Genomic DNA, 22,457 nt, shown 5'->3' on the forward strand with positions numbered 1-22,457 from the left:
GTAACTGAGGCACAGAGAAGTGAAGCGACCCGCCCAGGGTCACCCGGCAGACAAGTGGCGGAGCCGGGATTGGAACCCATGACCCTCTGACACCGAGGCCCGGGCTCTAGCCGCTCCACCGTGCCGCTTCTCCGTCAGGCGGCGCGAAGCGGGGTCTCCCCATCCCACCCCCCCAGTACGTCCTCACTGCACGGTTGGGATTCTGGGCCACCACGCCTAATAACTGGGATACCGGTCAGGCACCTACGTGCCGAGCACCGTCCTGAACTCTGGGGTCGATGGGAGATAATCGGGTCCTAAAGTCTCCCACGCAGAGGGAGGGCAGCTATCGAGTGACCGTTTTTTCAGATGGGAAACCGAGGCCCCGAGAAGGGAGGTGACTCACCCAAGGTCACACGGCAGCCCGGCGGGCGAGCCGGGATTAGAGCTCGGGTCTCCGGATCCTCGGGCCCGGGCTCCTTCCGCGAGGCTCCGCCGCGCCCGACATCAGTCAGTCGGTAGTATCGATGAGCACCTACCGCGTGCACAGCGCTGTACCGAGCGCGAGGGAGAATCCAAAAGAGTTTGCAGACGACAGTCCTGCCCTCAAGGTGCGCAGAGCGCAGTACTGAATGCGGGGGCTGAGTCTCACCCGCCCCGGGACGCCCCCGAACCCAACTGAATCGCGATCGCTCCGAGGCCCCTCTTGGCCAAGGGAAAGGTCGTAAACGTTATCGTGCTAAAATGGTTTTATTTCCACTGAATCTACAAAAGGGGCCTCGCGAGAGGGATCTAGATCTTCCAAAAGCGAACCTGGTCTTTCCACCCTGGCCCCTCGCTCCGGCCCCAGGCGCACTTCCCCAGCCCTGGTTTAAAAAGCTGGCCACGGGCCTTTCTTGTGGCCTAAGCGACCCTCACGGTAGCTTCCCGTTCTCCATCGTCGTCGATGATATTTACTGAGCTCTTCCTGTACGAAGCGCTTCGGGGAGAGAGACACAAGCGAGTTGGCCGACGGGCTCCCTGCCCACAAGGGGCTGAGACTCCAGAGGCTCCAGGCTTTATGCGGGGTTCTCTCCGCCAGCCTGGGAGGGGAGGTGCTCACCACGACACCCCCACCGATCCGTCACTCCATAAGACTGAGCGCTTACGCTGTGCGGAGCGCTCTGCTAATCCATCGAACCCAAAGGACTGATGGAGCGCTTTCCGCGGGCCGAGCCCCGAACAGAAAGCTTAGGAGAATGGCTGGAAGACACGTTCCCTGCCCACGGTAAGCTTACGGTCTGGCCGGCGGGCTCGGCTTTTTGACCTGGGGCAAGCCACTTCACTTCTCTGTGCCCGTCACCTCGTCGTCGGATGCTACTGACGCCTGCCTACTGGTCTTGTTTTGCCCGCCTCCCCCGTCTAGACTGCGAGCCCGCCGTTGGGCAGGGACTGTCTCCATCGGTTGCCGAACCGTACTCTCCACGCGCTTAGAACAGCGCTCTGCACACCGTAAGCGCTCGATAAATACGACCGAATGGTTGAATCGGCAAAACGGGGGCCGAGCCTCCGAGCCCCAGGCGGGACGGGGACTGTGTCCGCCCCGATCATCCTCTGTCTCTTAGGACACGTAGTAAACGACGGGCAGGGATCGTCTCTGTTGCCGAACTGTCATTCCAAGCGCTCGGTACAGTGCTCTGCACACAGTAAGCGCTCCATAAATACTATCGAATGAATGAACACTCAAAAGGAGGTGTCGGTCGGTCAGCTGTATCCACTGAGCGCTCGGTGTACGCCGAACCCCGTACTAAGCGCTCGGAGGGAGTACAATCTAAAGCAGACACATGCGCTGCCCGACGACGACCTTACAGTCTCTGCTTGCTGTCGTGGCCTCCTCCAGGCGCTCGGTACAGAGCTCCGCGCCCAGCGAGTGCTCCAATACCACCGCGATGCCCCTCCAGATGACCTCAAGGGGCCCATTACTGAGACGGGGAGAGTCACGGAGAGGAGAAGGCGGCGAAGGGCACCCATCCCCGCAGAGAAGTGTCAGGCCTCCGCCCCGACGGGGTGGGAGGAAGATGTGGTTGCGGTTCCTATTTTCGTGACAGGAAAAGCCAGTCGTCACGGGCCGCTGCAGTCCCGGGGCCCCGGGTTCCGCGGTGACTCAGCGGCGAAGCCAGAACTCAACTCCCGAACGCCGACTCCGGTTTTCGGCTCAGGTGCCCCGCGCCTCCGCCCCCCGGGGCCCCTCCTCGCCGGCCCCCGGGGGACGCGCCGGCCCGCCGCTTCCGACCCCCGGCCCCGCGGCGGGGAGGGATCGGGAAGCGGGGCCGGGGGGAGGCCCGGGGAAACCCGGGTGATCGGCCGGTCCCGGAGAGATTCCGGCCCGGAGGGCCGGAGTTCACGTAATCCCGGAGGGTGGGGTCGGCGCGGCCGAGGGACGGGCCCCCGGCCGCATCCCGCGGTGACAGGATACGAGGGCGCTCGACGGAGCCTGAAGGTGGCAGATTCGAGATAAACAAAAAAGAAAGTCACTTTCACACACACGGCGTAAATACGAGCAGGCCGCGTTCCACAGGAAGCCGGGCGAGAAGAAGAACATCAGCGAGTACGAGGTTGCTCGGATCGACGGCGGAACGTCCACGCCGGGTCGCCGGCTGGCTAATCGGGGCCGGTGGGGAGAGAGGATAAGGGTGTGACACGTAGTAAACGCTTAACAGATACCACGGTTACGGGGGGGGGGGGGGGCGGGGGAGAGTCAGGGGTGTCGGATGGTCCGGGCTGGGTCACCCGGGGACAGTCGGGGACGGAGAGAAGAGAGGGTGTCGCCGGAGAGTCAGGAGTGGAGAGGATCAAGTCGGGGGGGTCGGATGGCCCACCCCTAGCCACGAGGGTGGGCTTCCAGGAGGGTTAACAACACGGTCGCTCCTCCAGATTTTCTGACACGCTGTGGGAGACGGAGTCCTGGACCGGCTGGGCCACGCGGCTGACCCAGACGGGCCTTGCCCGCCGGTCCCCCGGCTTAACGAGCCCGAGTTCGCCTTTTCGCTACTTAATCCGCGCGATCGCGGAACCAGTCGAGTCCGCGCAAACCTCCCGGAGAACACGGGGAGACCGGGAGAGAGGCGAGAGAAGGGAGGAGGGGGTGAAGGCCCCGAAATCCGCGAAGAGACCCTCCCGGCGACGTGCGGAGGCTGCTCCCCGACCCGGCCGCTTCCTCCGGGACGAGGGAGCCGCATCGGGGTCCCTTCCGGCCCGGCAGACGGGGGGGAATCCGGGGAGCCCAAGGCACCCAAGGGACCGTCCGGGCCGGAGCCGGACGCGAAGGGTCCGGGGCTTCGGCGGGGCCGGGGGGGCGGACGGGCCCGAGGGAGCGGAGGCTCGGGGTGACCCCCGCGCTCCCGGCCCGAGGACGGCGGCGGCTGGAACGCCGTCGTCACGAGAGGGGGCTTTCCCCGGAGAGCCGCTTCGGGAGGGGGGAGAGGGAGGCGTCTAGAGTTCAGTTTTCACGCGTTTGGGGAGAATTTCTTGGTAGTTTTCCTTTCTCTTCACCTCATAGGTCAGGACTCGCGCGAACTCGGTCAGCAGCGTCTCCCAGTAACAGGAGACGTCGGCCATCCGCAGGTGGTCGGTGACGAACCGGCGACCCCTAAAGGCACACGGGAGACCGGCGCGTTCAAGGGGGACGGCGGACACGTTCTCCCCCATCGGGGGTATTTACCGAGCGCTTACTACGTGCAGGACACCCCACTGAGCGCCTGGAAAAGGACAGGACGACAGATTGAGCGTTTCCTGTCTCTCCCCGCTCCAGTCCTACTCCAATGCGCGGATCATTTTTCTACAGAAAAAGTTCAAGCCGTGTCTCCCCCCTTCCTCGAGAACCTCCAGCGGTTGCCCGTCCACCTCCGCGGGGGACCAACCTCTCGCCGTTGGCTTTGAAGCCGTCCGTCTTACCTCACCTCCCCGCTCTCCTGCCCCAACCCGGCCCGCGCGCTCCGCCCCTCTAACGCCGACCTGCTCACTGGGCCTCCTCCATCTGGTCTCTCTCGCCGCCGACCCCCCCGTCCACGTCCCGCCTCTGGCCCGGAACGCCCTCCCCTCCTCAAATCCGACAGCGTCTCTCCCCCCGCCTTCAAAGCCTTACTGAAGGCGAATCTCAATGAACGACGGGAGGCGGCCGACGGGGCCTCGACCGCCTCCGCTAAACTCTCGCCCGCGTCCCGCCTCCGGCCCGGAAGGCCCTCCCTCCTCGTATCCGACGGACGGTGACTCTCCCCGCTTTCGAAGCCTTACGGGAGGCCCGTCTCCTCCAAGAGGCCCTCCCCGCCTGCGCCCTCCTTTCCCCTTCTCCCACTCCCTTCTGCGTCACCCTGACCCGCTCCCTTTATTCATCCCCCTCCCAGCCCCGCGCCGCTTATGCCCGCACCCGTTACTGATTTATTTGCTTATTTATTCAATTTCTTTGATATCGGTCTCCTCCCTGGACTGTAACCTCATTAGAGGCAGGGATCCACGGTATCGTACTCTCCCGAGCGCTTCGAACGGCACTCCGCGCACGGTAAGCAATCGACGCCGTCGGCGGCCTGCCCGCTGGATCCACAACCGCCCAGCGGGCACGCGGGGCACCGGCGGGACGGCGGAAGAGGAAACGGAACTTACCTCTCGGCAATTTCCTGGGCCAGCTGGTCATTTTCTTTGGCAAACTGCAGCAGCTCCCTAGGGTGAAATGGTTTCCGTTCCCACTGAACACGGCCCGCTCTCTGCCCTCTTACCCCGAGGGGGCACGGACGGCGTACATCACTGGCAACCCCAGACACCGCAGACTCGGTTTCCGCCGAAACCCCCCGCCTCCTCTCCCTGACCCGTGGGCAGCGCCACTCTCGAACGGCAAAAAGGGGGGCTGGTGTCGGTCCGGGATTCTTCTTTCCGGGCTCACCCTTCTTTCCCGTCGGCCAGCTCGCCTCCCTCGGAAATACCTCTGGGCCTTGGCTACGGGGGCAGCCACCCCCGTCCCATCTCGCCCTCCTCCCCCGGGCTCGGGAACGACGGGAGACGGCCGACGGGGCCTCGACCGCCTCCGCTAAACTCTCGCCCGCGTCCCGCCTCCGGCCCGGAACGCCCTCCCTCCTCGCATCCGACGGACGGTGACTCTCCCGCTTTCGAAGCCTTAGGGGAGGCCCGTCTCCTCCAAGAGGCCTTCCCCGACTGCGCCCTCCTTTCCTCTTCCCCCACTCCCTTCTGCGTCGTCCTGACTCCCTTTATTCATTCCCCCACCCCGCCCCGCACCGCTTATGTCCACACCTGTCATATACTGATTTCCATTAATGTCTGTCTCCCCCTCTGGCCTGGAAGCTCGCCGTGGGCAGGGATTGCGTCCGCTTATCCTTCTACTGTCCTCTCTCAAGCGTTTAGTCCAGTGTTCCGCCCACAGTGAGCGCGCGATAGATACGACCGGCTGACTCTGCAAGACCTCTGACCTCAGTCCTACCTCAGACTGCCCGGCTACCCTACAAAGGCCAGCAGGTCCACTGAGGGGTAGGACCGACTGGCTCCCGTGTGCCCGACCGGACTTTCCGGCGGGGGTCCGGGGGGCGCCGGCCGCCGCTCTGGGCATCCCGGTTTGCGGGGCCCGACGGCGGCTCGCGGGGCGGGCGGGGTGAGGAGGCTCCCTCACCGGACATTGGAGAGGTCCGTGTTGACCGGGATGTAGTGGACCCAAGGCTTCAGCTGCGGGTAGAAGAATTCCAGCCACTCGGAGCCCACGTGGAAGACGAGGGAGCCGCACAGGAACAGGTGTTTGAAGCGGAAGCTGGCCGCCACCCCCCGGAAATTGAACAGGTACCTAAGGAAGGGACGGGAGCCCGGGGGGCAAAGGTCAGTGCCGTGCTCCGGGACTCCGGCCGGCCTGAGAACGGCCCGGTCCCATCCATCTGTCCTCGGCTAGCGTCTCTCGGGCATCCGCTGTATACAGAACGCGGGACCGAGCGTCTGGGAGAGTACGGTAGCGTTGGAAGACGTGTTCCTCTGCATTCAGGAAGCGCCTAATATAGTACTGTGCACTCAGTACAGAGCTCTGCGCCCAGGAGGTGCCCCGTACAGAGTTCTGCACCCAGGAGGTGCCCAATTCAGAGCTCTGCCCCCAGGAGGAGTCCAGTTCTCACTCTGCACCAAGGAGGCACCCAGCTCAGAGCTCTGCACCAAGGAGGTGCCCGGTACAGAGCTCTGCGTTTACGAAGGCGCCCGGGATGCAGCTCTGCCTCCAGGGAGCGCCCGATACGGTACTCCGTCCCCTGGAGGTGTCTAGTACAGAGCCCTGCCCCCAGGCACTGCCCGGCACCTGAGAACGGACCAAGAAGGGTGACTGGAAGCTCGCTGTGGGCGGTGAACGTGTCTGTTCTGAGGTCCTCTCCCAAGCGCTTAGCAGAGTGCTCTGTACACAGTAAGCGCGCAATAGATACGACTGACTGAGGAGAGCGGGTCTCCGTCCACGAGCTGACCTGTATTTGCAGTGATCTACGAGAGAGACTTCCTTCGCCGGCGGTCTCCCAAGCGTGTCCTTCGGGGGGGAACGAAATGAAGAGTTAATTCATTCGACGGTATTTACTGAGCGCTTACTACGCGCAGAGCACTGGACTAAGCGCTCGGAACGCACGCGGCCCCCTTCGGCGGCTTCAGCACTTACGTCCGCGTCCAGTGTTTATATTAATAAGAATAATACTAAGAACCGTGGTACTCAAGCGCCCGCTATGTGCCAGGCGCTGTTCTAAAGCCCCGGGGTGGATACGAGATAATCGGGTTGGACGCGGTCCCTGGCCCACATGGGATTTACGGTCTTAACCCCCATCTGACAGACGAGGGAACCGAGGCACAGAGGAGTGAAGCGACTGGCACCGGTCACCCGGCGGACGGGTGGCGGAGACGAGATTAGAACCCAGGTCCTCCTGACTCCCAGGCCCGGGCTCCATCCTCTGCTTCTTAGAGATGCCCCGGGACCCCCCGCCGCCACTCGGCTCCCCCTGCCCGCCCGGCCCCCGGGGTCTCCCGGTCCCAGCCCGGCCCCGATTACCTTCTCAGATTTCCAGGCTTGGTTCTTGGTGTACTGGGCGTCCACCAGCCCCGGGTCCTCCCGGGACAGAAGAACGAGGGGGTCTCGCTCCGCGCTGGTTCTGAAAAAGCAGCCGCGGTGGCCCGTCAGACGGCTGCCCGGGAGACAGCCGGGCTCTCGGGGACCCCCCCCACCTCCCTCGCCAGGGCCAGACGCCCCCGGAATCACCCGGGCCAGCGCTGGGCTTGAGAGATGGGCGGTCCGCGGTGTGGGGAGAAGGAACAAGGAGGAGGGGGAGGACCCCTTTCCCGCGTCCTCCCCCTGGGCTGGAACTCCCTTCCCCTCCCCTCAGGCTGCCACTCTCCACGCCTTCGCCGCTTTATTCAGGTCACACCTCCTCCAAGAGGCCTTCCCTGATTAAGCCCTTTTCTCCCCGGCGTCGCCTACGAGCTCGGATCCGTGACCCTCGGACATCTGAAGTTCGGCCTCTCTCCCAACCCCACAGCGCTTACGTCCATATCTTGAAATTCTATAACGGAAATTACTGATTTATTTTGTCTGCCTCCCCCCTCTAGGCTGTAACCTCGGTCTGGGCAGGGAACGTGTCGGCTAATTCTGTTGCCTTTTACTTTCCCAAGCGCTCAGTACAGCGGTCTGCAGAGAGTAGGCACTCAATAAGTACCCCGACCGCATTCTACTCTGAAGCCTTGCGGCTCCTTCCTCGAGAATAACGATACTATTCGTTAAAACTCCTACTGTGAGCCACGCGCTGTACTGAGCACTGGGGAAAGATACCGGATAACCTGGGTGGGCTCGGTCCCTGACCCACACGTGGGGCTTCACTGCCTAAGCGGGAGTCTGCGAAACGTCTGCCAAATCAACACGCTTTAATCGTTTCGAGTGCTTAGTACGGTGCTCTGCACACGGTAAGTGCTCAATAAATACCATTGATTGATTGATTGACGATAATAATGCCACTGAACGGGCACTTGATCCCCGTCCTACAGGCCCACGGTCTACTGGGGAGGGAGGGTAGGAAGTTTATCCCCTTTTTTCAGGTGAGGTAACTGAGGCACAGAGAGGTTAAACCCAAGGTCACCCAGCAGGTGAGCGTCAGAACAGGAATCAAACTCTAGGTCCCCGATCTGCCGTCCCGTGCTCTATCCTCTGGACCACACTGCCCGGCGGGGAGTCCGAAGTGGCCTCCTGTGGTGCGGTGTGTAATTTATAACAATAATGATGGTATTTGGTAAGCGCTTATTATGTGCCAATCACCGTTCTAAGCGCTGGAGCAGATACAGAATAATCAGACTAAATTAACGTCTGCCTCCCCCTCTAGACCGTAAGCCCGTTCTGGGCCGGGAATGTTTCCGTTTCTTCTTCTACCGTCCTCTCCTAAGCGTTCAGTTCGGTGCTCTGCACGCAGTAAGCACTCAATAAATACGACTGAGCGAATGAGCTTCAGAGAGGATGGGGTCAGTGTCCCCTGACTGTGGTTTTCCACCCTCTCCACTACGGCCAAGGTGATTCTTTACGGACGGGGCTGGGGGCAGGGGGCTGCTCCGAAGCCCCGCTCACCTGGATCCTCGGAAAAAGCCTCGGGGGATCTTCCTGTCCCACGGCCACTGTTCTGCCGCCCTGAAACCAAAGCGTCCCCAAGAGAAGCAAATAAGCAACGCCCGCAAATCACCGTCATCTATTCGCCAGCTCCCTCCCCTCCAATCGCTCTCCCGGTCTCCGGAGCCCTCCTGAAAGCCCACCTCCCCCAGGGGGTCTTCCCCAACCTCTCTCCCTCCCGTCTCGTCGGCACGTCCGGGTCACCTAAGGGCTCACCGTCGCCTCCCACCGCGGCCCGTACGAATGCTCAGAACGGTGCTCAAGCGCTCAGTACAGTGCTCTGCACCTATCAAGTGCTCAATAAACACCCGTGACTGATTAAAGACCCTTGGCCGACGGATACGTCCTTACCTTTGCACTCTACCAGTAGGGCAATCGTATTTATCGAACGCTTCCTGGGTGCAGAGCACTGCACTGAGCATTTGGGAGAGCGCTATACAACAATAAACAGACACGTTCTCTGTCCACACGACCTTACGGTCTGGGGGGGAGGGCAGACGTTAATAGCAATAAATAAAGATGTAAACAAGTGGTGAAGGGCTGGGAGGGGGGATAAATAAAGGGAGCGAGTCAGGGTGACCCAGAAGGGAGTGGGAGAAGGAGGGCTCCGTCGGGGAAGGCCTCTTGGAGGAGATGGGTCTTCAGTAGTTGGGGGAAAGTAACTGTATTATCTCTCCCTCTCTCTAATTGATTTAATGTCTGTCTCCCTCGTTGGACTGAAAGCTCCCAGAGGGCAGGGATCACGTCCACCAAGCCTACTGTCCGCCCCCAAGGGCTAATTCCAGCGGTCCAGCCAGAGTGAGGAGAAGGAGAGATGGATTAGTTCCCCCCCCCCCCCCCCCCCCGCCCCCGGCAGAACCTACCGGGCCAGGTCGTCGGTCAGGAGGTCCCAGCGGCCGAGGCCGGTGGGGTAGATGGGCCACACGGCGGGGCCGCCTTCCCAGAACGTCCACGCGGGGTACATGATGTCGTTATAGTCGGAGGTCTTCGATGCAAACACAGGGGTCACCGCGAGGTTGCCCTACCCGCTCTGACTCTCCCCCAGGACCCCGGCATGGACCGCCCGACGCCCCCGACTCTCCCCTCTCCATCCCTGACTCTCCCCCACTGACCCAGCACGGACCACCCAACAGGGAAGCGGCGTGGCGTAGCGGACAGAGCACGGGCCTGGGAGTCAGAAACCCATGAGTTCTGTCCCCGCCTCCACCACTTGCCTGCTGTGTGGCCTTGGGGAAGTCACTTCACTTCTCTGGGCCTCAGGTACCCCATCTGTAAAATGGGGATTAAACCTGTGAGCCTCAAGAGGGTCAGGGACTTGCTCGTACCCACTCCAGCGCTTAGTAGAGTGCTTGGCCTGCAGTCAGCGCTTAACAAGATACCACAATTATCCGACTTGCCCTTTTCCATCCCTGACTCTCCCCTAGTGACCCAAGATGGACAACCGACACCCCTGCCTCTCCGTTCTCCATCCCTGACTCTCCCCCCGTGACCCAGCACCGACCATCCCGCACCCCCGGACCTCCGCACTGCATCCCCGACTCTCCCCCGTGACCCAGCACCTCATCTCTCTGCACATAGTAAGCGCTCAATGAATACTACTGACTGAAGCCTTGGCTGATTAATTTCTCCTCTCCCTTGGGTTTGGCCCTCCAAATATCTCCCCAACGCTTTATGCCGACCACAGCCTTAATTACTCGTGACCGCCCAGTGATAATAATTCCGTATTTGGTAAGCACTTACTCTGTGCCAAGCGCTGTACAAAGCAAAGGGGCAGATACATTCATTCATTCAATAGTATTAACTGAGCGTTTACTATGTGCAGAGCGCTGTACTAAGGTGAACCTCCTGGACATCTGTACCGCTGTGTGCATCCCAAGCGCGTAGTACAGTGCTCCGCACACAGTGAGCGCTTAAGAAATACGATCGAATGAACCAATTCCAGCGGGGCCCCCGGGGATCGCGCCCGGCGCTCACCTTGCTGAAGGAGAAGACCGGCGCAACGGGGCCCATCCACTTGGGCACCTGAGGGTAATCGCGGACGTTGATGACCAGCTCCACGTCCGGGAGGCGGTCGATGGCTTCCAGGATGAAGTGCTCCACCCCGCCGCATCTGCCGTCCGCCCGCGGGAGACGCGGGCCGGAGGAAGAGGGGAAGGAGAGGGAGACGGGGAGAGAAGCAAGGCAGGGTCAACCGTCTGGCAACCCCTTCTCCAGGATCCGGGCCGGACCGGGATTCCCCGCTCCGTCCGCCCCCTCGGTCTTTGCTGAGCTCCCGCTGCGGGCAGAGCCCCGGACGGGCGCCTCTGCTGGTCTAAGGAACGACCATACCCAAAGCACTCGGCGCTCTAATAACTGAAATAATAATTGGGGTATCTAAGCGCTTCCTATGTGCCCGGCACTATACTAAGCCCTGGGGTGGATATAGCCCATCATTGGGCAGGGATTGTCTCTATCTGTGGCCAAATTGTCCATTCCAAGCGCTAAGTAGAATGCTCTGCACACAGGAAGCGCTCAATACATACGACTGAATGAATATAAGCAAATCAGGTTGGACAGAGTCCCTGCCCACACGGGGCTCAAGGTCTTAATCCCCATTTGACAGATGAGGGAACTGAGGCCCAAAGAAGGGAAGTGACCCGCCCAGGGTCACACAGCAGACAAGTGGCGGAGCTGGGATTAGAACCCAGGGTCTTCTGACGTCCAGGCCCGGAATTTTGCACGTATCTATACACATTTACACAAATGCCTCACAGGAGAGTGCACACGGACAAATATACAAACTCTCATACCGTTTCATATATGCACCTATATTCATTCAATAGTATTTATTGACCGCTTACTATGTGCAGAGCACTGTACTAAGCGCTTGGGATGAACAAGTCGGCCACAGATAGAGACGGTCCCTGCCGTTTGACGGGCTTACGGTCTGATCGGGGGAGACGCACAGACGAGAACGATGGCGATAAATAGAGTCGAGGGGACGAACATCTCGTAAAAACAATGGCGACTAAATAGAATCGAGGCGATGTACATTTCGTTAACAAAATAAATAGGGTAACGAAAATATACGCAGACGCTTCTGCGTAGACATCCCCACGTCCACACAGACAACGGGCCTCGGAGTCAGAAGACCTGGGTTCTAATCCTGGCTCCGCCACTTGTCTGCTGTGTGACCTCGGGCTTGTCGCATCACTTCTCTGTGCCTCAGTCCCCTCCTCTCTCAATGGGGATTAAGACTGTGAGCCCCAGGTGGGCAGCGACTGTGTCCAACCCGATGAGCTCGAATTTACCCCAGCGCTTAGCAGAGCGCCCGGCCCGTAGTAAGCACTTAACAAATGCCACAGTCCTCATGAGCCTGCAGGGACAAAGAGGGCACACAGCCACCCGCGGGCTCGTTAACCCCCGGGCCGCGCGCCGTCGGCCGGCTCACCTGGAAGGGAACATGCAGTCGCGCTCCCGGTAGAGCCTTTTCCGGACGATCTGGTAGTGGGTTCCCAGCTTCCGGCCGACCAGGTCCGACATGGCCCGGCGGGAGACGCCGCCGCGGAAGGGCTCCAGATCCCGGTCGAGGACCCTGGCCGGGAAGAGCGGGAACGAGGCCGGTGGGCGTCCCCGAGGACGGAAGCCGCGGAGAGGAAGGCGCGCCTCGGGCTGGGGATGGGCACGGGGGGCTGACGGGTCGGGGCGGGGGGGGGGGGGAGCTTACGCCATCTCCATCTCTCCTTTAGAGAAGCAGCGAAGCTTAGTGGAAAGAGCCCGGGCTCGGGAGTTGGAGGTCGTGGGTTCTAAACCCGGCTCCGTCACTTGTCAGCGGCGTGACTCTGGGCAAGTCACTTCACTTCTCTGGGCTTCAGGGACCTCATCGGGAAAACGGGGATGAAGGCTGGGAGCTCCATGTGGGACAACCCGATAACCTTGTATCTTTCCCAGCGCTTAGTACAGTACTCGGCACATAGTAAGGGCTTAACAATATCATATTATTATTCCCTCAATCTCTCTCTCCACACATACACTCCCTCTCAGTCTCTCTGCACACACATTTTCTTCAATCTCTCTCTTTTCTCAAACACACAGACTCCTCGATCTCTCCATCTCTCGTTCTTTCTACACACGTTTTTTCTCAATCTCTCTCATTCGGTCATATTTATTGAGCGCTTACTGTGTGCAGAGCACTGCGCTAAGCGCTGGGAAAGCACAATTCAGCCACAGATAGAGACGATCCCTACCCAACAACGGGCTCTACATACTCCCTCTCGGTCTCCATTCCTCATTCTGTCCACACGCATTTTCTCTCTCTCTTCAACACAAACACACTCCCTCTCAATCTCTCTCCATCTCTCATTCTCTCCACAGACATTTCCTCTCAAACTCTCTCCATCTCTCGTTCACTCCACGGACATTTCTTCTCCACCTCTCCCTTCACACCCACACTCCCTCTTGGTCTCTCCACAACTCATTCTCTCCACAGACACTTTCTCTCAATCTCTGCCTTCACACACACACTCCCTCTCCATTTCTTGTTCTCTCTATAGACATTTTCTCTCTATCTCTTTCCACACACACACTCCCTTTCAGTGTCTCCACCTCTCATTCTCTCCACATTTTCTCATTCTCTCTTCACACATCCTCCCTCTCAATCTCTCTCCATCTCTCGTTCACTCCACAGACATTTCCTGTCCACCTCTCATTTCACACCCACGCTCCCTCTTGGTCTCTCCACAACTCATTCTCTCCACACACACTTTCTCTCAATCTCTGCCTTCACACACACAATCCCTCTCCATTTCTTGTTCTCTCTATACAGGTTTTCTCTCCACCTGTCTCCACACACACTCCCTTTCGGTGTCTCTCCATCATTCATTCTCTCCACATTTTCTCAATCTCTCTTCACACACACTCCCTCTCGATCTCACTCCATCTCTTATTCTCTATACACTTATTTTCTCTCAATCTTTCTCCACACACACACCCTCTCAATCTGTTTCTCTCCACACTCATATCCTCTCAATCTCTTCACACACACACACACACTCCCTCTCCATTTCTTGTTCTCTCTATACATTTTCCCTCCATCTCTCTCTCCACACACACACACACACACACACACACACACACACACACACACACACACACACACACACACACACACACACACACACACACTTCCCTTTCAGTGTCTCTCCATCTCTCGTTCTCTCCATTTTCTCAATCTCTCTTCACACACACACATCCTCTCAATCTCTCTCCATCTCTCATTCTCTATACACCCATTTTCTCTCAATTTTTCTCCACACATGCACCGTCTCTCGATCTCTCTCCATACACATTTCCTCTCAATTCTCTCTTCACACACACACACACTCCCTCTCCACTTCTTCTCTCTATACACACAATTCTAGACTGTGAGCCCGTTGTTGAGGAGGGACTGTCTCTATTTGTTGCCAAATTGTACTTTTCAAGCGCTTAGTACAGTGCTCTGCACACAATATGTACTCAATAAATTCGACTGAATGGATTCCTCTCAATTTCTCTCTCCACACACATACCCTCTCAATCTCTCATTTTCTCCATCCACATTTTCTTTCAATCTTTCTCTTCAATAATAATAATAATCCTGGTATCTGTTAAGCGCTTACTACATGCCAAGCACTGTTCTAAGCGCTGGGGTAGACACAAGGTCATCAGGTTGGACACAGCCCACATCCCTCAGGGGGCTCACGATGTTGACCCCCATTTTACAGATGAGGTAACTGAGGCACAGAGAAATTAAGCGACTTGCCCGCGGTCACGGAGCAGACATGTGGCAGAGCCAGGATTAGAACCCACGACTTCTGACTCCCAGACCCGTGCACTTTCCATTAGGCCATGCCGCTTCTTCACATACACAGTCTCTCTCCATCTCTCCTCCATCTCTTGTTCTCTCTAGGCCCATTTTCTCTCCATCTCTCCTCCATCTCTTGTTCTCTCTAGGTCCATCTTCTTCTTTCTACACCTATTTTCTCTCAATCTCTCCTCCATCTCTTTTTCTTCCTACACCTGTTTTCTCTCAATATATCTCCTCCATCTCTTTTCTCTCTACACCCATTTTCTCTCCATCTCTCCTCCATCTCTTGTTCTCTCTACATCCATTTTCTCTCCATCTCTCCTCCATCTCTTGTTCTCTCTAGGCCCATTTTCTCTCAATCTCTTCTCCATCTCTTCTTCTCTCTAGTCCCATTTTCTCTCAATCTCTCCTCCATCTCTTCTTCTTTCTAGGCCTATTTTCTCTCAATAGCTTCTCCATCTCTTGTTCTCTCTACGCCCATTTTCTCTCCATCTCTTGTTCTCTCTACACCCATTTTCTCTCCATCTCTTGTTCTCTCTAGGTCCATTTTCTCTCAATCTCTCCTCCATCTCTTCTTCTTTCTACGCCTACTTTCTCTCCATAGCTCCTCCATCTCTTGTTCTCTCTACACCCATTTTCTCTCCATCTCTCCTCCATCTCTTGTTCTCTCTACGCCCACGGGACCCCACCCCCAGAGACCCCTCTCACCCGCCCAAGACCCCAACCCCAGACCTGTCTGCCCCCGGGAGGGGTCATAAGGGCCAACAACCCAAACCCAGCCCCCCTACCCCGAGCCGGACGGCGACCCTCACCCTCGATGGCAGCTGCAGTTGGCGCTGTCGCAAGGCCGGTGGTCTGCCACGGCCCGGGCAATCTGACCCACGATCGTCTCCCACGGGTGGCCTGGGAAGGAAAGCGGTGGGTGAGCATCACAATAATAATAATAATAATAATATTTAAGCGCTTACTAGCTGTCAAGCACTATTCTATGCGCTGGGGTACATAGCAGGGAATCAGTCCCTGTCCCACATGGGGCTCACAGTCTTAACCCCCGCTTTACAGACGAGGAAACTGAGGCCCAGAGAAGTGAAGTGACCTGCCCAAGGTCACACAGCAGACAAGTGGCGGAGCTGGGATTAGAAACTAGCCACCAGACCATCTACCCTAGGAAGCAGATTGGCTTAGTGGAAAGAGCCCCGGCTTGGGAGTCAGAGGACATGGGTTCTAATCCCGGCTCCGCCACTTGTCTGCTGTGTGACCTTGGGCAAGCCACTTAGCTTCTCTGTGCCTCGGCGACCTCATCTGTAAAATGGGGATTAAAACTGTAAACCCCACGTGGGACAACCTGATTACTGTGTATCCACCCCAAGGCTTACAACGGTGCTCGGCACCTAGTAAGCGCTTAACAAATACCATAATTATTATTACCCCTGTGCTTGGAACACTGCCCGCTACAGAATCAGCACTTAGCAAGTACCATAATTATAATAATGGTATTTGTTTAAACGCTTACTATGTGCCAGGCACTGTACTAAGCACTGGGATGGGTACAAGCAAATGGAGTTGGATACAGTCCCTGTCCCACGCGGGGCTCAGTCTCGATCCCCATTTTCCACATGGGTGAACTGAGGCACGGAGAGACTTGCCCGTTATCATCCCCCATGGCCTAGGTTAAGCGCTTACAATGTGCAGAGCACTGTCCTAAGCGCCAGGGAGAGTACACTACAACTTCCTTCAATGATATTTACTGAGCACTTCCTACGTGCAGAGAAGCAGCACAGTACAGTGCTCTGCACATAGTAAGCGCTCAATAAATACTACTGAATGAATGATTGGCCTAGTGGCAAGATCACGGGGCTTGGGTTGGGTTCTAATTCTGCCACCTGTCTGCTGTGGGACCTTGGGCAAGTCACCTCACTTCTCTGTGCCTCAGTTCCCTCGTCTGGAAAATGGGGATTAAGACCGTGACCCCCAAAGGGGACAACCTGATGACCCTGTTTAGAACAGTGCTTGGCCCTTAGTAAGGGCTTAATAATAATAATAACGTTGGTATCTGTTAGGCGCTTACTATGTGCCAAGCACTGTTCTAAGCGCTGGGGGAGATACAGGGTCATCAGGTTGTCCCACGTGAGGCTCCCAGTCTTCATCCCCATTTTCCAGATGAGGTCACTGAGGCCCAGAGGAAGTGAAGTGACTTGCCCACGGTCACCCAGCTGACAAGTGGCAGGGTCGGGATTCGAACCCATGACCTCTGACTCCCCAGCCCGGGCTCTTGCCACTGAGCCACGCTGCTTCTCTTACCATCATCAGGAGGGCTGTACTAAGCGCTTGGGAGAGGACAATCCAACAGAAGGAGGAGGCCCGATCCATTCTAGAGGATCCTCCTTTTTTCTAGCCCTTCCCCAACTTTCCCTTCCTCCTCCCCGGGCCGCAGAGCCGCCATCGAAAGCGGTCCATCGGTCACGGGTAGTTACTGAGCGCTTCCTGTTGGCAGGCCACTGTACTAAGCGCTCGAGGGAGCACAACAGAACAAAAAAAGGAGACACTCCCTGCCCGTCCCGGAGGCCTCCAGGCCTGCGGCTCACCTGAGGAGCCATTGTACCCACTGTGCCCCTGAGGGAGCAGGAACAGCAGCAACAGGCCCAGCCGCCATAACGGCTCCATGAGCAGCCTGAAGTCAGGGCTTCCGGGCCGGGAGCCCCGCACAAACATGGCCGCTGGGGAGGCCGGCCCGCGGAGGGACAACGCCTTCCCCCGAACTAAGATGGCTGGCAAAAGGCCCCGCTCGGGGAGGGCCGTTCTCCGCACGAAGATGGATGGCCGCGGAGGGGCTAATCCTAGTGGAGCTATCGTTCCCCTCATAAAGATGGCGAACAAAGAGGCCGGGGGGGGGGGTGGAGCCCGGGGTCGTTCCCCTCGTAAAGATGGCTGACAAAAAGGACTGGGGTCCAGGGTCCGTTCCCCTCGTAAAGATGGCTGTCAAAGAGGCAGGGTCCAGGTCTTTCCCCTCATAAAGATGGCTGACAAAGGGGCGGGGGGCCCAGGGTCGTTCCCTAATAAAGATGGCTGACAAAGGGGTGGGGTCCAGGATCGTTCCCCTCATAAAGATGGCTGACAAAAAGGACTGGGGTCCAGGGTCGTTCCCCTCATAAAGATGGCTGACGAAGGGGCGGTTCCAGGGTTGTTGCCCTCATAAAGATGGCTGACAAAGGGGCGGGTCCTGGATCGTTCACCTCATAAAGATGGCTGACAAAAACGACTGGGGTCCAGGGTTGTTTCCCTCAAAAAGATGGCTGACAAAGGGGGGGGGGGGTCCAGGGTTGTTCCCCTCATAAAGATGGCGGACAAAAAGGACAGGGGTCCAGGGTCGTTCCCCTCATAAAGATGGCTGACAGGGGGGGGTCCAGGGTTGTTCCCCTCATAAAGATGGCGAACAAAAAGGACGGGGGTCCAGGGTCGTTCCCCTCATAAAGATGGCTGACGAAGGGGCGGGTCCAGGGTCGTTCCCCTCCTAAAGATGGCTGACAAAGAGGCGGAGGTCGAGAGTCGTTCCCCTCATAAAGATGGCGGACAAAAAGGACGGGGATCCAGGGTCGTTCCCCTCATAAAGATGGCTGACGAAGGGGAGGGTCCAGGGTCGTTCCCTTCCTAAAGATGGCTGACAAAGAGGCGGGGTCCAGCATCGTTCCCCTCACAATCATGGCTGACAAAGGGGCGGGGATCCAGGGTCCTTCCCCTCGCAAAGATGGCTGACAAAGAGGCGGGGTCCAGAATCGTTCCCCTCCTAAAGATGGCTGACATAAGGGGCGGGGGGGGGGCCCAGGGTCATTCCCTTCACAAAGATGGACGCCTAAGAGGAGGGGGTCCAGCGTCGTTCCCCACATAAAGATGGCCGCGGAGGGACCAGTCCACGTGTGCTATCGTCCCCTCCATAAAGATGGCCGCGCCCAGTCCGCCACGCATCATCCCCTGCCCTGGATGGATGATAATAATATTAATAAAACTAATGGTGTTAAGTGCTTATTATGTGCTAGGCGCTGTACGAAACGCTTGGTTGGCTACAAGCAAATCGGGTTGGACACAGTCCCTGTCCTAGCTGGGGCTCCCACTCTCAATCCCTATTTTACAGATGAGGTCACTGAGGCCCAGAGAAGAAGAAGAATAATGGCATCTGTGAAGCGCTTACTATGTGCAAAGCACTGTTCTAAGCGCTGGGGAGGATACAAGGTGATCAGGTTGTCCCACGTGGGGCTCCCAGTCTTCATCCCCATTTGACAGATGAGGAAACTGAGGCACAGAGAAGTGCGGTGACTTGCCCAAGGTCACACAGCAGACGAGTGGCGGAGCGGGGATCAGTTAAATCCTTACTGTTTGTCATGCACGTGACTCAGTGGAAAGAGCCCGGGTTTGGGAGTCAGAGGTCATGGGTTCTAATCCCAGCTGCTGTGTGACTTTGGGCAAGTCACTTCACTTCTCTGGGCCTCAGTTATCTCATCTGTAAAATGGGGATTAGGGCTGTGAGCCCCATGTGGGACAACCTGATTACTTTGTATCCCCCCAGCACTTAGAACAGTGCTTGGCACATAGTAAGCGCTTAACAAATGCCATTATTATTACTTATTATTATTATTATTATTAAGCGCTGAGGTAGATCTAAAATAATCTGGTCAGACACGGTCCCTGTCTCTCCTGGAGCTCACGATCTAAGCAGGGCCTATGTCTCCTAACTCTGTTGTACTTTCTGAAGTGTTTAGTACAGTGATCTGCACACCGTAAGCACTCAATAAATACCACTGATTGATTGATTGAGCGGTGTGGCCTAGTGGATAGAGGCCTGGGAGTCAGAAGGACCTGGGTTCTAATCCCAGCTCTGCCACTTCTCTGCTGTGCGACTCAGGGCGTCCACCCTGACACTCAGTACAGTGCCTGGCACGCAATAAGTGCTTTCAAATACTCAGTTCTATTAGAGAAGCAGCGTGGCTCAGTGGAAAGAGCCCGGGCTTGGGAGTCAGAGGTCTTGGGTTCTAATTCCGGATCCATCACTTATCAGCTGTGTGACTTTGGCCAAGACACTTCACTTCTCTGGGCCTCAGTTCCCTCATCTGTAAAATGGGGGGGGGGATACAGGGTCATCAGGTTGTCCCACGTGAGGCTCAGTCTTAATCCCCATTTTCCAGATGAGAGAACTGAGGCCCAGAGAAGTGAAGCGACTTGCCCAAAGTCACCCAGCTGACACGTGGCGGAGCCGGGATTAGAACCCATGACCTCTGACTCCTAAACCCGGGCTCTTTCCACTGAGCATAAAAGTAATAATTGCAGGAATTGTTCAACTACGTATTCTATTTCTCCTCGGCGCATTTTGTTCAACCCCCTAGGGGCTTTCGTTTTTCTTCCGTCTCCCGCTGTTTGAAAATATTCTGTACTTTCCCAAGCGCTCAGTACAGTGCTTTGCACAAAGTAAGCGCTCAATAAATACGACTGATAAAGGAATATTCCTGTCTGCCTCTGCTGTTGGGAGTTTTAGGATCAGGGGGTCAGGAAAAGTGTCTTGTTCTTCCGACGAATTTTTCCAACCACTTGCTGGAGCACTTAGTAAGCGCTCAATAAATACCATGACTATTACTGTACAATCCATCAATGCCATTTATTAAGCACCCTTTTATGGCATTTGTTAAGTGCTTACTATGTGAGAGACACTGTTTTAAACGCTGGGGTAGAAACAGAGCAGTAGAAACGAAGTAATTGGGTTCATTAATTCATTCAATCGTATTTATTGAGTGCTTACTGTGCGCAGAGCACTGTACTACGCACTTGGGAGAGTATAAGACGCTTTCCCTGCCCACAAGGAGGTTCCAGTCTAATGTAGAGGTGTACAGTGCCTGGCACATGGCACGTAACAAATACTATTATTATTATTACTATTTTAACTGCTACTAGCAATTATGGTATTTGTGAAGCGCTTATTCCGTGCCAGGCACTGTACTAAGCGCTGGGGTGGATACAAGCAGATGGGGACCTGTCCCACACGGGGCTGACAGTCTTAATCCCCATTTTACAGACGAGGGAACGGAGGCACAGAGAAGTGACTTGCCCAAGGTGACACAGCAGACAGGATTAGAACCCAAGTCTCGCCACTGGGCCATGCTGCTTCCACTACCAATGTCCCAGAGTGCCGGGGGCCTGAGGGGAGATTCATTCAATGAATCGAATTGATTGAGCGCTCACTGTGTGCAGAGCACTGTACTAAGCGCCCGGAAAGGACAATTTCACCGGGGAAATTTAACAACCGGCAAATGCGGGACGGGGACTGGGTGCAACCTGAAGCAGCGGGGGCTCCGCGGCGAGAGCCCGGGCCTGGGAGTCAGAGGTCGTGGGTTCCAATCCCGACCCCGCCACTCGTCTGCCGCGTGACCTGGGGCAGGCCCCTTCACTTCTCTGTGCCTCGGTTCCCTCATCTGTAAAATGGGGACGAAGACCGTGAGCCCCACGTGGGACCACCCGACGACCTCGTATCCACCCCAGCGCTCAGAACAGTGTCTGGCACAGAATAAGCGCTTAAACATCATTATTATTATCATTACAGTGCTCTGCACATAGTGAGTGCTCAATAAATATCTGTCAGCTGTGTGACTTTGGGCAAGTCACTTAACTTCTCGGGCCCTCAGTTCCCTCATCTGTAAAATGGGGGTGAAGACTGCGAGCCTCACGTGGGGCAACCTGTATCTCCCCCAGCGCTCAGAACAGTGCTCGGCACACAGTAAGGGTTTAACAGATACCAACATTATCATCATTATTATTATTACCGCCGATTGAGCGATTAAAGGGAGCTGGGGGTCTCCTCGGTGCCGGGGATCTGGGGAGTCTCTGGAGGTGTGGGGGGCCGGGGGGCTGGAGAGGGTCTCCTCAGGGTGCAGAGGATTGGGGAGGGTCGCCTGGGGTGCAGAGGATTGGGGAGGGGGGTCTGCAGAGGGGTCACCCGAGGTGCAGGGAGCTGGGGAGGGGGGTCTCCCGCGGTGCAAGGAGGTGAGGAGGGGGTCTCCCAAGGTTTAGGGAGGTGGAGAGGGGTCTCCCAAGGTTTAGGGAGGTGGAGAGGGGTCTCCCGCGGTGCAGGGGGGTGGGGAGGGGGTCTTCCAAGGTGGGGGGGGGGGGTCTCCCAAGGTTTAGGGAGGTGGAGAGGGGTCTCCCGCGGTGCAGGGGGGTCTCCCAAGGTTTAGGGAGGTGGAGAGGGGTCTCCCGCGGTGCAGAGAGCTGGGGAGGGTGGGGTCTCCCGAGGTCCAGGGGCTGGGGAGGGGTCGCCTGAAGGTCCAGGGAGTTGGGGAGGGGTCTCCTGCGGGGCAGAGAGCTGGGGAGGGGTCGCCTGAGGTCCAGGAGCTGGGGAGGGGGTCTCCTGAGGTCCAGAGGCTGGGGAGGGGGGACTGAAGGTCCAGGGAGTTGGGGAGGGGTCTCCCGCCGTGCAGGGAGCTGGGGAGGGGTCGCCTGAGGTCCAGGGAATTGGGGAGGGGGGGGGTCTCCTGCCGTGCAAGAGGTGGGGAGGGGTCTCCGGCCGTGCAAGGATTGGGGAGGGGGTCTCCCGCCGTGCAGGGAGCTGAGGAGAGGTGGCCGAGGTCCAAGGGTGAGAGGAGGGGTCGTGCGGGGGTGCAGGAGGTGGGGAGGGGTCTCCCGCCGCGCAGGGAGCAGGGGAGGGGTCGCCTGAGGTCCGGGGAGTTGGGGAGGGGGGTCTCCGGCGGTGCAAGAGGTGGGGAGGGGGTCTCCGGCCCTGCAAGATTGGGGAGGGGATCTCCCGCCGTGCAGGGAGCTGGGGAGAGGTGGCCGAGGTCCAAGGGTCCGGGGAGGGGTCTCCAGGGGTGCAGGGGGCGGGGAGGGGTCGTCCGAGGGTGCAGGAGGTGAAGAGGGGTCTCCGACCGGGCAAGGATTGGGGAGGGGTCTCTCGCCGTGCAGGGAGCTGGGGAGGGGTCGCCTGAGGTCCGGGGAGTTGGGGGGGGGGGGTCTCCTGCCGGGCAAGAGGTGGGGAGG

At 57.7% G+C, this 22,457-nt stretch overlaps 1 protein-coding gene across 2 annotated transcripts; it reads right to left on the bottom strand.

Annotated features, from left to right (window-relative positions):
* Positions 1 to 713: 713 nt before the first annotated feature.
* POGLUT1 (protein O-glucosyltransferase 1) lies at positions 714 to 17,392 on the bottom strand. Of its 2 annotated transcripts, none has more exons than XM_029081416.2 (11): positions 17,030 to 17,392; positions 15,257 to 15,347; positions 12,051 to 12,194; positions 10,595 to 10,730; positions 9,484 to 9,605; positions 8,582 to 8,641; positions 7,025 to 7,124; positions 6,456 to 6,514; positions 5,633 to 5,800; positions 4,618 to 4,674; positions 714 to 3,607 (listed from the first exon to the last, which is right to left on the bottom strand). In XM_029081416.2, exons 1-11 carry the CDS (start codon positions 17,304 to 17,306, stop codon positions 3,451 to 3,453), a joined length of 1,371 nt encoding a protein of 456 aa, XP_028937249.1. In that variant the 5' UTR covers positions 17,307 to 17,392; the 3' UTR covers positions 714 to 3,450. The 2 variants fall into 2 exon arrangements, with proteins under 2 accessions (XP_028937249.1, XP_028937250.1); XM_029081417.2 differs by lacking the exon at positions 17,030 to 17,392 and adding an exon at positions 16,746 to 16,935.
* Between the last annotated feature and the right edge of the window lie 5,065 nt (positions 17,393 to 22,457).

This window comes from Ornithorhynchus anatinus, chromosome 16 (genome assembly GCF_004115215.2).
Source record: "Ornithorhynchus anatinus isolate Pmale09 chromosome 16, mOrnAna1.pri.v4, whole genome shotgun sequence".
NCBI classification, from domain to species: Eukaryota; Metazoa; Chordata; class Mammalia; order Monotremata; family Ornithorhynchidae; genus Ornithorhynchus; species Ornithorhynchus anatinus.

Coding starts and splice junctions, on each gene's coding strand:
- POGLUT1 (XM_029081416.2), bottom strand. CDS start 17,306: ATGAGGGGAACGATAGCTCCACTAGGATTAGCCCCTCCGCGGCCATCC. Junction 6,515..7,024: donor AAGCCTGGAAATCTGAGAAG/GTAATCGGGGCC, acceptor TCCCCCCCGAAG/GACACGCTTGGGAGACCGCC. Junction 5,801..6,455: donor GTAGATCACTGCAAATACAG/GTCAGCTCGTGG, acceptor TCCCTTCCTTAG/GTACCTGTTCAATTTCCGGG.